The 15759-nt window shown below is 35.9% G+C and overlaps 1 protein-coding gene across 2 annotated transcripts in view; it reads right to left on the reverse strand.

Annotated features, from left to right (window-relative positions):
- Nucleotides 1–1299: 1299 nt before the first annotated feature.
- The window catches only part of TRIM23 (tripartite motif containing 23), a 65740-nt gene continuing 51280 nt past the window's right edge, over nt 1300–15759 (reverse strand). For both annotated transcript variants that reach the window (XM_036762069.1, XM_036762076.1), the window contains 3 exons: nt 15356–15466; nt 9252–9376; nt 1300–8382 (listed from right to left, as the gene is read on the reverse strand). In XM_036762069.1, coding sequence (XP_036617964.1) covers nt 8203–8382; nt 9252–9376; nt 15356–15466 — 416 coding nt within the window. In that variant the 3' untranslated portion in view covers nt 1300–8202. The remainder of the gene's footprint in view (nt 8383–9251; nt 9377–15355; nt 15467–15759) is intronic.

The following is a 15759-nucleotide window of genomic DNA, read 5'->3' on the forward strand; positions in this document are numbered from 1 at the left end:
AGTACTGGAACTGGAGTCAGGAAGACTCATCTTTGTGAGTTCAGATCCAACCTCAGACACTAGCTGTGTGACCAGAGAAGGAAATGGCAAAGCACTCCAGTATCTTTCCCAAGAAAACCCCAAATGGGGTCACATAGTCAGACATGATTGAAATGCCTGAATAACTTGCTGGTGATTCTTAAGGCTACCTATCTTTCCCTAACCTCTCTGCTGACCTCCCGGTCTCTCATCTCCAACTGCTTTTCAGACATCTCGAACTGGATGTCCTCCAGTTATCTTAAACTCACCTTGTCCAATACAGAACTCATCTTTCCTCCCCAATGCTAAGCTTCCTAATACTGTTGAAGGCAACACCGTTCTCTTAGTCCCTCAGGCTCACAACCTAGGTGTGCCTCCTTTTCAAATCACTCTCACCCTAGGCCCATATTCAATCTGTTGCCAAAATCTGTTGCCAATCTGTTGATTTCACCTCTGTACCTTCTTTCGTATATACCCCCATCTCTTCTCTGATACTGACATCACCTTGGTATAGGCCCTCATCACCTCATACCTGGACTACAAGTTTGCTGGTGAGTCAGCTTCCCTACTCCTATCCATGCTCCAGCTCAGTGTATTTCCTAAAGCAAAGGTATGACCATGTCACCTCACCCACCCTAAGTAAAGTCCAGTGACTCCATATTGCTTTCTGAATCAAATACAAAAAGCTGTGTCTGGTATTCAAAGCCCTTCATAATCTAGGCCCCTCCTATCCTTCTAATCTTATACCTTACTCCCCACCACACACCCTTCAGTCCAGTGACACTGGCCTTGCTGATCCACAAACCACACCCTCTAACACAGCTTCAGGCATTTTCTCTGCTTGTCACCCATGTCTGGGATGTTCTCCTTCCTCTGTTCCAACTCCTGACCTTCCTGGCTTTCTGTCTCAACTAAAATCCCATCTTCTACAGGAAGGCTTCCTATTCTGCATATAGCCTGTTTTTACATGTTTGCTCTCTCTCCCAGTAGATGGTGAGCTTGAGGGCAGGCTTGTCTTTTACCTCTTTTTGCTTCCCCAGCTTTTAGCCCGTTGTCACATAGTAGGTGCTTAATGTGTACCAACTAAAACAAATAATGAAGTCCATTTCCTTTCTCTTGAAACAAAGGTGAGATTATTGAGACAATATGACGTATACACAGTTGAGCATATTCACTGTATCCACTGTTTTTGATAGAGGGGAAGAGTTCAATTTAGGGAAGAAGGATGTGTGTGTATATCTTTAAATGATGGTTACAACAAAGGCACCAATAAAACTTATGTTTTGACAAAATCAAGCTTCAAGAGATGTTTTTTATTCTGGAAGATAAATTTTGTAAAATAAACTGGTTCACTTTTTTCTATTCCTACCAAATTATTTCTAAAGTACTATTATATTTTAAGAAATGTACATGAGTTTGAAAATCTCTTAGCAAAACCAGATAGACTAGCACTTCACATTTGTTATTTTGGAGTCTGTATTAAAACACCACTTTGACAGGTCCAGGGACCTACATTACAGTGAATTAAGTATTATAACAATCTGTGTTTACATTAAGATTTACGTAGATTATATTATAAACTTGATTTACTGCTTGATAACTTTCATTATTATCAAGGATAATAATAACACAGTAGAAGTCATAATACAAAGCATGGATTTGAAACAAAATTTGAAAGAACTACCAGAACTTCACATTCAAATGTCATTCTGCAAGGTAAAAACCTTAAAATCTGTTCAATTTATCCCTCAACCCCTTTGGTTCCAATCCTGTCAAGTGTACCTTCACATCTTTCCTATCACCTCCTCTATATACTGCCGCTACCCTCATTTGTGAAATCATTAACTCTTACCTGTGGAACAGCCTCATTAGTTTCCCTGCATCTGGAGTCTCATTCATAGATTCCTGTGCATAGTTAAGGAAAACAACTTCCTCTATTGGCCATCCCAGAAGGTATGTTTCCTTTGTAGTGTGCAGGTCTAACCAGTGTTCTGCTCCGGAAACTTTCAGTGGCTATTTATTTATTGACTAGAAGTGGAACCTCCCATACTTAGCATCTTGAACATCTGGTTCCAATTTACTATTCCTGCTTCCTCTCTTCTTGAGTTCATGAAGGCTGTTCCCCATCCCTGGAATATATCCCTTCACTGCAGTCTGTAGAAATCCTCAACTACTTCTAAGGCCAAGCTCAGAACTCCCCTCACAACGAACATTCCCTCATTCACTGAGCATTCTTCACATTTTCCTTTAATACTTTGGGGCTCTCCTTTACCTCCATTTAACTCCTATGTATACATGTCAGATTCACACATGTGGCACAAGATCTTAAAATATAGTATTTCATACGTATTTGTTTTGAGGGCTACTACTCTGCCTATATCATAGTCATTTAACCACTATAGTCCTCAATTTGTCCACTTATAACCTCACATCTCTGCCTTGCCAATGACATACTGTAATAAATGATCTCTAAGTCCCCTTCTAAATCCTATGATCCTATTCATTTCTCAGACTACTGTGATACAGGAGGAAAAAACACTAAAGTTACACAATCTGAGTCCAGATCTTACCTGTCATCTCTTACTTATCAGTGTGACCCTGTGAAAGTCATTAGGCTTCAACTTCCTTATAGGTAAAATGGGGTGGTTGGGTACCTGACCCCTTATGGGCTATTAGCTCTTGAGCTTTATGACTGACTTGGAATTTTGAGGCAGTGGTGCCTCATCCAAAATAACACCTTTTCTTGCCTGTGATATAAATTAACTGAATTTTTCAATTCATGAAAATATAACCATTCAAAGAGACAAATATGAGCATAAATATCACACAATTAGCAAAATGATCCAATTTGGTATCTCATTAAAACTTCCCAGTCTTTCCTTTAGTCCTTTTACCTTCTTGCTTTTGAAAGAATGGAGAACACCCTTGTCTTGCTCTCTAATTCACTCTTTTGTCCTTCCATAGAATAGGTGCAGGAAAAAGTAAGTCTGCATATGCTATGTTTTCCTTCTATTGTCATTATCACATCCAACTTATCCTTCATTTTACATACATTAGAATTTTTCTTAGCAAAGCCCAAATAATTAAGTTTAATGCTTTGCAGTTTGCAATTATTTTCTAAAAGAATTTGGATTTTTTTATCAGATGAGAGTATTTTAAACCAGAATTTTGAACAGATTTAAGACTGGTTTATTGACAGCCAGCCCCTTATGCTTTTCCTTCAGTTTGTGTTCCACACAGAATTTCATCTTATTGCAAAGCTCCAAGTGTATGCTTACTAATTTCATTCAGGAGTCATTCATTTTAATTCTTTTGTCACATCATAAAGCACTTATATCAATATTCAACTTTAATACTAATTATTTTAAACAAACTACAACACAAACCAATATATTTCTACATAGTTGTTAGCTATGGTATTCAATTGGCTAATCCATGAAGGAAACAATAAACTTTTAGAAAATTTAGGTAAATTTTCCATGACAATGATCTAAATATATTCTAGCCAATCTACACTTAAATTAAGACAAACCGAATATCTGTGGCCAGGATTTTAAGTCATTCTGGTAGCAAGTTCATATTTTCTAAACTCAACTATTGAGTTAAAAACCAAAAATTGAAAGGTGCAGTAATGGCTTCCACTCGATCACTGATAAAATGCACTGGAGTATCAGCCACATTTTACAGAATGTAAATTCCAAGGCTGTGTCTGTTAAGTTCTATGTAAATAAAAGTCAAATTTTGGCTAAATTTCAATTTCTGTATTATGATAACCCTGTTTTACATTGCTGTTTGTTATCTGTAATGTAATGTTTATTGTTAGTTTTAGAATAAATTCCAATAATACAGAAAACCTTAGCCATTTACCTTAGGATCAGCACTCTAGAACTAGAAGAGGGGCTTCAGAGGCTGTCTAGGCCAACCCCTTCACATTAGACATGAAAAAACTGACCCGAAGAGGCTAAATGCCCATGATCACAGGTATAAATTGATAGAGCTGGAATATGAACAAAGGCCTCTTGACTCTAAATCTAGGGTTTTTTTCCACTGTACAAGACATACTAGTCACTAAATACAGTAAAATACACAGAGTATTAGTAAAGATGACTTAGAATATGATTATAACCAAATATATTAAAAAACTAATGTGTAATAGCTTTTACTGACAGCATTAAAAACAATCCATTTTTAATCTTAAAATACGTCATATAAACACACTGAAGTCTATTGTAACCATATATATCTACACATTTATAACTTTAAGTTTTCATGGTATTAAAAGTACCTACAACTACCCTATATTCAAATTGTTTTTGTAGAGCAGAGGTGGCAAACTCCCTGCAAATGTCCCCCAAGCGTTGCCTGAACCAGATGAAAATGTAATGTTTAACAAAGTAAATAAAAATACAATATTACTTTATGGTTTTCTAAGTCAATATGTGGCCAACAGTTTGACACCACTGTTCTTGAGAAACAAAAGTCCTTAACTTGTAAAAACCTAGATTATTTAATCTACATGTGATGTTTTAGGTAACAGAGGATGAGGTTCGACCTGTAATTTCATCTATGTGGGAGGAGCACAGGAAGATCAGTGACTTACCTGTAACCTGGGTTACCCTCTTAGTGCCCCAAATCACGACTCACAAAATGACCACTGCATGCTAACACAGCTTGTTATGTTTGCCAGACAAGCCCTGAACCCAGATCTTCTGCATCTCTGAGACTACCCCTATATCCAGTAGGCCTTTCATAGTGAAGATTTAGAAGAGAATTAATTTTCCCACTATGATGAATTTGAAAGAAAAGGTCCCTTAACACCTAGTCTACTTGATAGCAATGCTTCATGTATATGAAAGATAATATACAAAGAGTATATGTACATATATATACACACACACGCATATATTTGTGTATAAATCATATAAAGGAGTGTAAGATCACTTAGAATCATTGACTGTTAGAGCTATAAGGCAACTAAGAAATCCTCTAGTGAAACCCCATATTTTATGTATGAGGGGTATCGAGGCCCAGAGAGGTCACATGCTTTGCTTAAACTTACACAGCTAATCATCGGCAAGCCCAGGACCAAAAACCAAGTCTCCTGACTCTAGGCTTATATATATGCAGACCAGCAACTCACCTGTAGCCTATTTTTTTCCAATGGTCTTTTTTCCCCAATAAACAATTACATTAAATTGGCCTGACAATTGCGAAGTAACTTATATGCTAGTACTAAAATGTTTCATTTAAAAAAAAATTCCATGGGAAACATGTAAATTAATAGCCACAGTAGGAAAAAAAATCAGGCATATTGAAAGCCTTCTTGTGCTTGGTGAAGTATCATTTTTAGGAATCTGGAGTCAGATATAAGGGCATCTGTGAAATTTCATTTTCCACCACTCCACAATATCAAATGTTAGTTAACTGCCTACTTCTGAAAAAATTTCACAGGACTCAAGTACTCAATGATGCTGTTTCAGGAAATAAATAGGAATTAATTACTTTCAAATTGAATAGACATCCAAAAGTTTAACTGTATTGAAGAAAGGCAGTATATCCTATATAGAGTATTGTACTTGAGTTCACAGGACCTTGTTTCAGAGTCCCAGCTCTGCAAATTACCGCCTGTGGGACCTGGGGAAAGTCACTGAACCCCTATGGATTTCAATTTACTCATACGGAAAACAGGGGAATTGGATAAGGTGTTCTCTGTAGATCCTTCCAGCTGTCAAATCTATGATACCATGATAAAATAGAACAGAAGGTAAGGGGAGGGGAGTAGAGGTGGCAATGTGGCTACAAGTGTGGAGACCTGGGTCTTACAGCTCTACAAACATAATCTTCAGCAAAGTAATGTAACTTCCCTGGGTTTTAGTTGTATCTGTAAAATATGAGATTTAGAGCAAATGACTGGGAATTTTCTGAATCTATGATCTCAGTCCCTGACCAACACTAAACACAAAATTTCAACTTTTCTCTCTGACTTTACATTGCACTTACCTTGCTTCCCAAACTACAATAGTTTACTTCATAACTGACAACACAAGGGTGATTTTTTTAAAAACCAAAATATTTAGTAGTGCAATTTTTTTAGGCAGTGAAAAATAACTAGGCCATATTTGCCAAAAGTTTACCAATAATTATGATAAAATGAAATTTAAAATATATCTTTAGAATACAAACCCTCAAGCCCCTACACTCCCAAAATGTAGACTGGATTCTGTTTTAAGCATAAGAAAACCATATTCCATACCAGAGATTATATTCAGTAAGATGCTAGGATTCTGAATTACTAAGTTAAAATTAGTCAAACAAATATAATATACAAGTAAAGCAGTTCATAGAGAATAATAACTTATACAAAGAAAGTGAATAGAGTAATAAAGAAAACAGTTCAAAAGCTCACAGGCAAAATGCAGTATTTTCACAGTTACTGGAATCAGTCAAATATTAAATATTTTACATTTTGTAATAATACTTTTATGCACGCACGCACTACACTTATAGCAGAGCATTTACTTTACGCTGACAAAGGAAAAGATGAAATGTGGTTAAATATTATTTACACATTTCCAGAAGCCCTTTAAAACTTGTGAATGTTTTGTTTCTTTAAATAAAAACTTTCTTATTTTTATGTAAATAAAAATATATTTTACATCAATGAAGGAAAAAAACAAATTGCTACTTAAAGGTCACCATTTTGTCCTTAAATCATTCACTTGCAATTCCAATTCATGGGAATTGCACTGAACATATTGGATAGAATAAAAATAAAACTTCATCTTAAAAAAACCAGGCAAAATAACTGATGCAATGACATACTGATCCACATACATCTTTTACATAACGAACCATCCTTGCATAATAAGATAACCTTAAAATATGAAAAACCAGAGCAAAAAAAAATCCACAAATTTTTTTTAACTTTTTACTCAAAACACTGCATGATCAAATTGGATGTAAACATTTTAAATTAGTATCTTTTTTCATTGCATTTTCTACATGCAACATCTCCCACATGTTAAATTTTCAAGGCCTTTATTGTTAAATAAACAAGAGTTGACCTTACAATACAATGCTATGAGAAATGTACTCATACTGAGAAAATATTTGCTTAAAACATACATATTTTGTAATTTAAACAATTTTTCATACTGTAAAAGGCTTTTTTCCTAATTGAATTCCTAAGTATCTTTTCATCAAAGCCCACTCTGGTTCCATCTCTAGTGTCAATAAGTTCGATACATTTTTAAATATAGTCATGACAAAAAGCAGCTTATGCTGATGAGTGCTACATCAAAGATGCAAGTTAGCTTTTTACGAAACCATGTAAGGGATATTGAAAACAGAAAGGACCACCAATCCTGGGCTCTGTCCTAGAAAGCAGCAAACAGCTTACCTAGGTTCAGGCCTGACCATGGATCTTTCATAATTACAGATGAACTAGAAATCATCTGACCTTCACAGCTTATTATGCATACATACTATAACCCAAACAAGTGCTCATTTTGCCTGTACAATAAAACCAGTCCTGATCTACAGACTACGCAGATAAAATTTTTATTAAGTCTCATTGTATTATAATATAAAGTATTATACTTTAGCTTAGGTTTTTAATAAAGAAATAAGTATAAAATATTTTTATAATTTTAGAGTTTAATTTTTAGAGTTAAAGGTTTTTTGTTTCACTGAACATAAAAAAGTCAGGTTGAAGAGTCTTATTTTGGTGGAAGGTACAGTTTTGCTTTTGGTCTCATTAAGTCACTCTTCTTTTCAGGAGAGAAACAGTATGAAAATTAACTGAAAAATAAGCTGTACTATTCTAATTGCATGACTAATGTTCAACATAAAAAGAGGACAGTAATCTAATGTGTAATTTAACCTTTCTCCTTTTTGTTCCGACATACTAGCAAGCGAATGCACTGAAAACTCAAATGTCCAAATTCACCTAAAAAGATGTGAAGTCAAGGTACCCTCATAGCCAACTTAATCTACTAGGGAAAACATTTTAGTTTACTCTCAAGAGTATAGAAAAGAACTGAATTCCCAATGGAAGATACAAACATTTTGTTCTGTAAACACAATCCTGGATTAACTGCCATCTTCGAGATGCAGAATTTCTTACAATCTGTCATGTGCAAACAACAGTTAACCACACACTTTCAACAATGGCTGTAGGTGGATTTAAGCCACATCCAGCACACCCGCAGCCACAAGTTGCCTTGAAAGCCAGTCTAGTCCTTCATATAGTCCCATCCCGCTTCGTGCATCACAGCCCTGAATATACCAGCTTCGACCACAGCAGAGCTTATGTAGACTAAGAAGTTCTGTTATTTCTTCTACTGAAAGTGCTCCTGCAACATCCTATAAGAGATTTATAAATATTCTCATGTCAAATCCATTCATCCAAATAATATTTTCTAATTATTTCTGTTTCAATCAAAGTTTACTCTAAATTCTAACTCTAGATTTCATGAATTAAAACTGAAAACAGATTCACCATGGCCATGATTTATTACAATCAACGGCATTACAAAGCAGGAAAAATTAAGCTTTTTGCCAAGAATAAGCTGAAAAATAAATGAGCTTGTTAAAATACCACAAAGCAGTTAAGATCTGAGCTCTTAAAATCTTATATACTAAGAAATTAGTTGATATAATTGTGATGTACAAATTATGAAGAAAGTTTAAGTATTAGATTTGAAAATAATTCAACTTGTAATGGAAATCAACAATAGCATTAAACTTTAAATTAAGAGGTTGCTGAATTCTTAAATGTTTTTATCTCAATGAGCTACAATTTTAATAATCTAAGGACACACAGTTTCATAGACAGGAGCCCTTCCAATGCCATAGCATACATGATTTTCATGTGTTGCTGTGGATGAAAAAAACTTATCCTATGTTAACCAGCCAGCTCAATGGTAAGCTAATCTACTTCCTGAGGATGACCGACAAAAAGTTTTCTATCTCAAGGCCCTCTGAAAGTCTGGCAGAGCCTATCCTGTCGGAGTTTGCAGTGTGGTGATCAGTCCTTTGAGAGTCCAGGGTCACATGAAAGCCACCATGAACATCAGAGGATTTTAGTGGAGGAAGCAGTTTTTAATTTTGTCCATTGAAAAACATTCTTTTTAACTCTTCCCAACTATCTTAAGGCACTGAATCCTTAAAGCCAAAGGCAAATGTTAAAAGATAGAAAGAAAAAAAGTTTCCAAAACTGGCCATCTCCATACCTGTTTATTTGCAAATATCAGCAGCAAAGCATCTCTCAGTTCTTTTTCCGTTAACAACTTTGCAAGTTCACTGTGTGCTTCACTTATTCTGTCCCTGTGACTACTATCGATGACAAATACAACAGCTAACAAAAGAAACACAAGAATATTCACTTAAATAAATGTAAAATATTATTGTCAAAAATAACTGTAACTAAATAGGTCAAGTACTTTAACATACTACTTTCTGCTTGGGATATGACTACCACCCACATTTGCCAGATAAAATATATTTCAGAATTTAGGAAAGCTAAAGTTATTGCAGTCAATAAAACTTTGTGAAATACCACTCAAGAAATATTTTCTACGATGTTTAATTAAAAAAAATTCAAAAATATCAATAACATAGGTGTGGGAGTGAGTCATAACTTAAGTCTTGGTTCTTGCACTAATTAACTATTGTGACCTTGAGTAACTATTGTGACCTTGCTTCCTCACGCCTATAAAAATAAAGATGTAATAGATCAACTCTTTGACTTCTGAAAACTAAAATTCCATTCTGCTTTTTAAAATTATTGATATCTAATAACAGAGAACAAAATTCAGTTTTTGGTATTCTCTAATATGTGATAGTAAAAGGGTGCCAGCTTCAAAGCCAAGAAAAACTGGATTCAAGTCCTACTTCTGATACAAACTGGTTGTGTGACCCTGGGCAAGTCATTTTACCACATTTACCACTCTCTTGGTGCTCTAGGAAACTCATTAAGACTCTATGTCATAGAGAAGGTGCCAATTTGAATTGGTGGAGGGTGTTTCCTCACCAAGGAGCTCCGGATCAATGAAATCACAAGATCAGTCTCTATCCTTGAGATGAAGATCAGTATGAAAAAGTTCTTTTTTTATGGTACATCCTCCCTCCATTTTATATACTTGTATAGGGTTGTGATCCAGTTCACTTGGTTTGTGAGCACTCAGATAAGGAAAGCAGTGATTAACAGCAACAGGCATAAGTTTCCTAAGAACAAGTCATATTAAATTACCTTCCTTTCTCTTTATCATAAAATTCCTAGTGGTTCTCAGAAAATCATAAAAGTGAAAAGGACCCCGGAGATCATCCATAAAAACCTTATCTTAATAAGAATCCTCTCTGGGTACAACGTAACCAGAGTAAGGGGTTAGTCATCGAGTCCCTGAATGGATACCTCCAGGGAGAGGAAACCCACCATCTCCTGAGAGAACTCTTTTCACTCTGGGATCAGCTGTACCTTTTTAGACAGTTTTTTCTTGTATCACACTTCAATCATTTGCCTCTGTACTTAATAATCACTGCTCACTCTTGGTTCTTCTCTGGATTCAAATAAAACAAGTCTTATCCCTCTCTACATGACAGTTTTTCAAATATCTGAATACAGCTATTAAGATCTTCCAAAACCTCTCTTCTCTAGGAAAAAGATTCTGAGATCTTTCTGTCATTTGTCAATGACATGAAGTCAAAGGAATTCAATATCCTTGCTGCCCTTCTCTGGATGTTCTAAATATTATCAATGTCCTTCCTAAAATGAAGTGTGCACAACTTCTATCACAATGGTCCAGATGAGAATGGAACAAGGCAGAACACAGCAGTGCAAGGGGGTGTCCTAGTCTTAGAAGCTTGAGCTCTCTTAATTTAGTTGAAGATCATACTAGCATTTTTAGCTGCCCTATCAAGCTTTTAATCCACTAGATTCCCAGATCTTTTCTTGGACAAACTGCTATCTAGCCATATCTCCCCTCATCTTCTATTCATGAAATTTACTGTTTTGAACCCAACTCTGAGAGACTTTATATTTATTCTTATTATGTCAGCTGATTAGCCCAACCCAGTAATTCATGACATTCTTTTTGGATCCTGATTGTCATCTAGTATGCCAGCTATTGCTCACAGCTTTCTGTCATCTGTGCATATGAAAAGCATATATTTACATTTTTATCCAATCATCGACAAAAAATGGTAAAAAGAACAGGGTCCAGCACATATTCTTGGGGCACTGGACTTCTTTTGACTGCTAAACGACTATTCTTTGGGTCTAGACATTCAATCTGATCTGTTGCAGTAGGGAGACATCACCAAGATTACTTTGGTAGTGACAGGAACAATTAAAGGAGAGAAAGAATGGGAGACCAGTTAGGAAGCTATTACAATGTTCAAAAGAGAAGTAAGGGCTTCAACTAGGATAGTAGCAGTAGGAGTATAAAGAAAAGACAGATGATCTTAGATCTCCTCTCTCAGCAGAAAGACAGGAGTATATGGAAGCAGAACAATGTCAGATCACAGAATCATAGATTTAGAGCTGGAAGGGATCTTAGAGGCCACTGAAATCAACTTCCCTTGCAAAGATGAGGAAAATGAGGCTCAGAAAGACTAAGTGACTTGCCCGCCAAGTATCATGCAGCTAGTAAGGGTCTGGTTGCTTTGGTTTAGCCATTTTTCTTTATTACAACAGAAAGTTTGATTTTGAATGGAGGAGAGGACACAGAAGGGCATACCTAGAAATGATTAGACTATAAGAAGAAAAATCACGAATAAGTTTTAGTGTGAAAAAAGAAAATGGGCAGATGTAGACTCCATAGCAAATGGCGACTAAATGCATATGAGGGATGAAGGGTATGGAAAAGACTAATGTGACTGAGAAACAAATATTAGGACACAGGAAGTCTTAGATGGAAGAGCAATTTTACATGTAGCACAAAGTCCAGGTAAAGATATGGAGCAGATAAAGAATAGCTAGTTAAGCAGATGCTAGCTGATTAAAACCACAACTACTCTTTTGTTTTTACTTAAACTATGTCCTGGGAATATTGAGGGGGAGGTTGTGTTTAGTGGATCTGTGTATGCTGCATGTCAAAACAAAAAATTATCAAAGTTGAGGAGGAAAAAAGCGAGTGTTGGTATATAATCTACTATAATGAAATTCAATAGGGATAAATGTGAAGTCTTTACACTTATTAAAAAAAAAGTAACTTCACATATGTGGCCAGATTTGGATATTTTAGTACACTGAAAGCTTAATGGGCAACCAAGTGTGAAGTAACTGCTAAGAATGCTGATGTGATCTTATGATGTATTAAGAAAGTGTGTCCAGAAAAATGTTTTTTTATAGTTCCACTAAACTCTGCCCAAATTGAGCCATCCTGGAATATTTTGTTCAGGTCTAAACATGACATTTTAGGAAGGATATAGGAAGAGTAACTTGGAAAGTGTTCAGAGAGAGGCAACTGGAATAGTAAAGAGCCCGAAGATGTTTGGCCTCAGGAACAGAAAATTTGAGGAGACGTGATAGCTGCTTTCAAGTATCTGAAGCGTTATGAAACAGAAGAGAGATTACAACTTGTTCTGTTTGGTCCCAGAAGTCAGAATTAGGAGCAATGGTGGCAGAGAGAGGCAAGGAGGCCAACTTAGGCTTGATATGAGGAAATATTCTCTAACATTTAAATATATCCAAAAGTGGAATGGGCCATCTTAGGAGCTATTGGGTTCCCTCTAATAAGCTGTAATGGTCAATTACAGCCTTTTCAACATTAAGGGCATCATGATTTGGAATGAATGGACCTACATTTGAATCTTAGCACTGCTAATTATTACTTATATGAGAGGTCCTTAAACTTTTTTTGAGTCATAGATCCCAGGCTACCACAGACTCCAGGTTAATCTGGATGAACTTGAACAAGTCTTTCAACCTTTATCAACTTCAGTTTCCTCATCTGCAAAATGGGATAGCAGAATTAGATAATTTTTAAGGTCCTATCTGGTTAAAAATCCTGACTTTATGATCTTATATCCAATAGTTTATCCTCTCAATTGAATAGGAAGTGAGGTTATTTTCTGAGAAAGAATGTTAGTAATAAAAGATAAGGTCCGCTTTAGAGATTATGACAAAATCACAGAAAGATAAATAAAAGTATGGTCAGCAACAAGAACCCAGATGAGATTAGGCAGCATGAATCTGTATTAGACCAACTCAGCATAATGACTTTCTCCAGGGCGTTTTTTATTACTCAGAAAACAGAAAAAGCAGGTAACAGAAGTCTTTCAAGGTTAGGAATTAGCAAGTTAGGAGCACATCAATCATGAGGGAGTGTATCACTGAAATGGATGATGACTGTAAAGGGAAGGGAGGCTGACAGATGACAGCAAGAAAGGATGTTATAACACCAATGTAAGAACTCCAAATAGGAAATATAAATAGAACACTAATTAGCATGTCATTAAATTTACTTAGGGTCCTACTTACATTTAGCTATAATAAATTCATCAGGCATTTAATAAATGCCTACTATCTGCCAGGAACAGGGGATATAAAGACAAAGACAAGACGGCTCCTATGAATGAATGCATGTATGAATGAATAAAACATTTACTAAGCACTTACTTCGTGTCTAAGCATTGTGTTAAAGTGCTGGGAATAAAAACAGAAAAATTAAGGGCAAATGGTAAAGCCTGGAAGACCTGAGAATGTAGTGGCAAAGCAAATAGTAAATTCTAGTAGTCCTAGTTAAAAGACCAGAATTGGTGACTCCCTATTTTAAGTCCCAGGCCATGGGAGGCAAACAAAAGGAGAGGGAACCAAGGTGGCAGTCTTCCTGCTGCCTAAATGGTCCACATGGGTACTGGGCAAAAGGAAGGGGTAATGTAGGGAAAGAATCTCCTGGTGAGAATCAGCCGACCCAGACCAAATCTGGACAGCTCAAGTCTTGGGGTAAGGAAGAAGGCTGATAAACAGAAGGAACTAGGTGAATACAAGTATATGAAATACAGTTCCCCTCCGCTCCACTGAAATTACTTTGTATTTATTTGGAATATAATTTGTATAGAAAATAAATACAAAGTTGTTTCAGATGGGGGTGGGGTAGAATGATGAGATTAAGAACTAGAGGCCTTCTGTAGGAGGTGGCACTTGAGCTAATCCTTGAAGGAATCTAGGGATTCCAAAAGGCAAAGATAAGAAAAAAGAGAGGGCTTTAAATAACTTGCCCAGGATCACACAGCTAAGTCAGTGTCTAAGGGAGGATTGAAACACAGGTCTTTCAAATTCTAAGCCCACTGCTCTATCTACTCTACCACCTAGCTGCCTTGATGACAAAGATGATAAACTCACAGGGGCTGATGATATTACCTAGACAGACTGTGGAGAGACAAGAAAAAGCCCAGGGAAGACCTCACAGTGGGCAGGACAGAGATGGTGATCTCACAAAGGAAACTGAAAGTCAGACAGAGAAGAGGAGAGGCGCCATTGTCCTTTTTATTTGTCTGAATTATGTTTTTATTGATGTTTTACGTTAAGTAATAAAATTCTTATACTTCAAAAGTATGTTTCAAGTTCACTCATGCGGTTTACATCAGGATCCAGTGGAAAGATTATTGGATTAGGAGACAAGAGGCCTAAGTTCTAGTACTGGTTCTACCTAGTGCGGCCTGTTTTGTCATCTATGAAAAGACGAGACTGGACCTGATCATCCAGTCTGGCTCCGGGATTCTGAGGTTCACCCAATATATTTTATAAAGGAAATCTAAACGCATGGCAGAAGTTCTTCCTTAAGCTTACAAATATTTTTATTCACATGTAAATGGAAAATCCAAATTAGTGAACATGTTTATTGATAAATAAATTTACGTTTTTAACAAACACAAATGCACATATACATACACACCCAACTACAAACTGCCCAGGTAAAAAAAAATCTTGACTCAGAGCTTAAAAAGAAAAGGAACAAATAAAACTGATATTCACTGAATTTTAAAAATAAGTTTAAAAATACGTAGACCAATCTTAGGTAACACTGTGTCCAAATACCTAATCATGAATAAAATAAATCACTATTTCATACAAATAAAATAAGTAATTATTTCACACAATGGAAGTGTTTTATAAAGTATTTTGTGAATTCCTATTTTTTCAAGTTTTAAGAGTATTTTTAAATTTTATTTCACAAATTCCTTATTTTTTTCAGTCACTATAATAATCTTATGTAGCAGTTTGAACATGGACTGGAATATTTTCAAAAAGAACTAATTTCTGCATATGGTCAGCTAATGAAAATCCCAAAATATAAGCAAAATGATGAAGATTGTGGTTATTCCTACCTACCTTGTGTATTGAGGTAATAATGCTTCCATAATGGTCTTAATTTGTGTTTACCTCCTACATCCCAAATAGTAAATTTTAGGTTCTTATATTCTACAGTTTCCACATTAAAACCTGTTGAAAGAAAAACTTTTATTTGTATGCAGCACTCCTAGTGAACAAAGAAAAAAAAATCACAAGCAACATATGAAAGGCAGGATTCTCTTCACCTAAAAAAATAGATTCTCTGTGGAGGCAAGAGCTGCTATCAGGGGATATACACTGGAATAGGAAACACTCTCTACCTACCAGTTGCCATTCTGAGAACCATCACTTCTACCCTCACTCCTCCCCAGCCTCCATCGACCAGTTCCATGTCCCCTCCCCCTTCTCCATCAGCCATCACATCCAAGGTTCTCAAGGATGGA

This window comes from Trichosurus vulpecula, chromosome 1 (assembly GCF_011100635.1).
Source record: "Trichosurus vulpecula isolate mTriVul1 chromosome 1, mTriVul1.pri, whole genome shotgun sequence".
Taxonomy (NCBI): Eukaryota; Metazoa; Chordata; class Mammalia; order Diprotodontia; family Phalangeridae; genus Trichosurus; species Trichosurus vulpecula.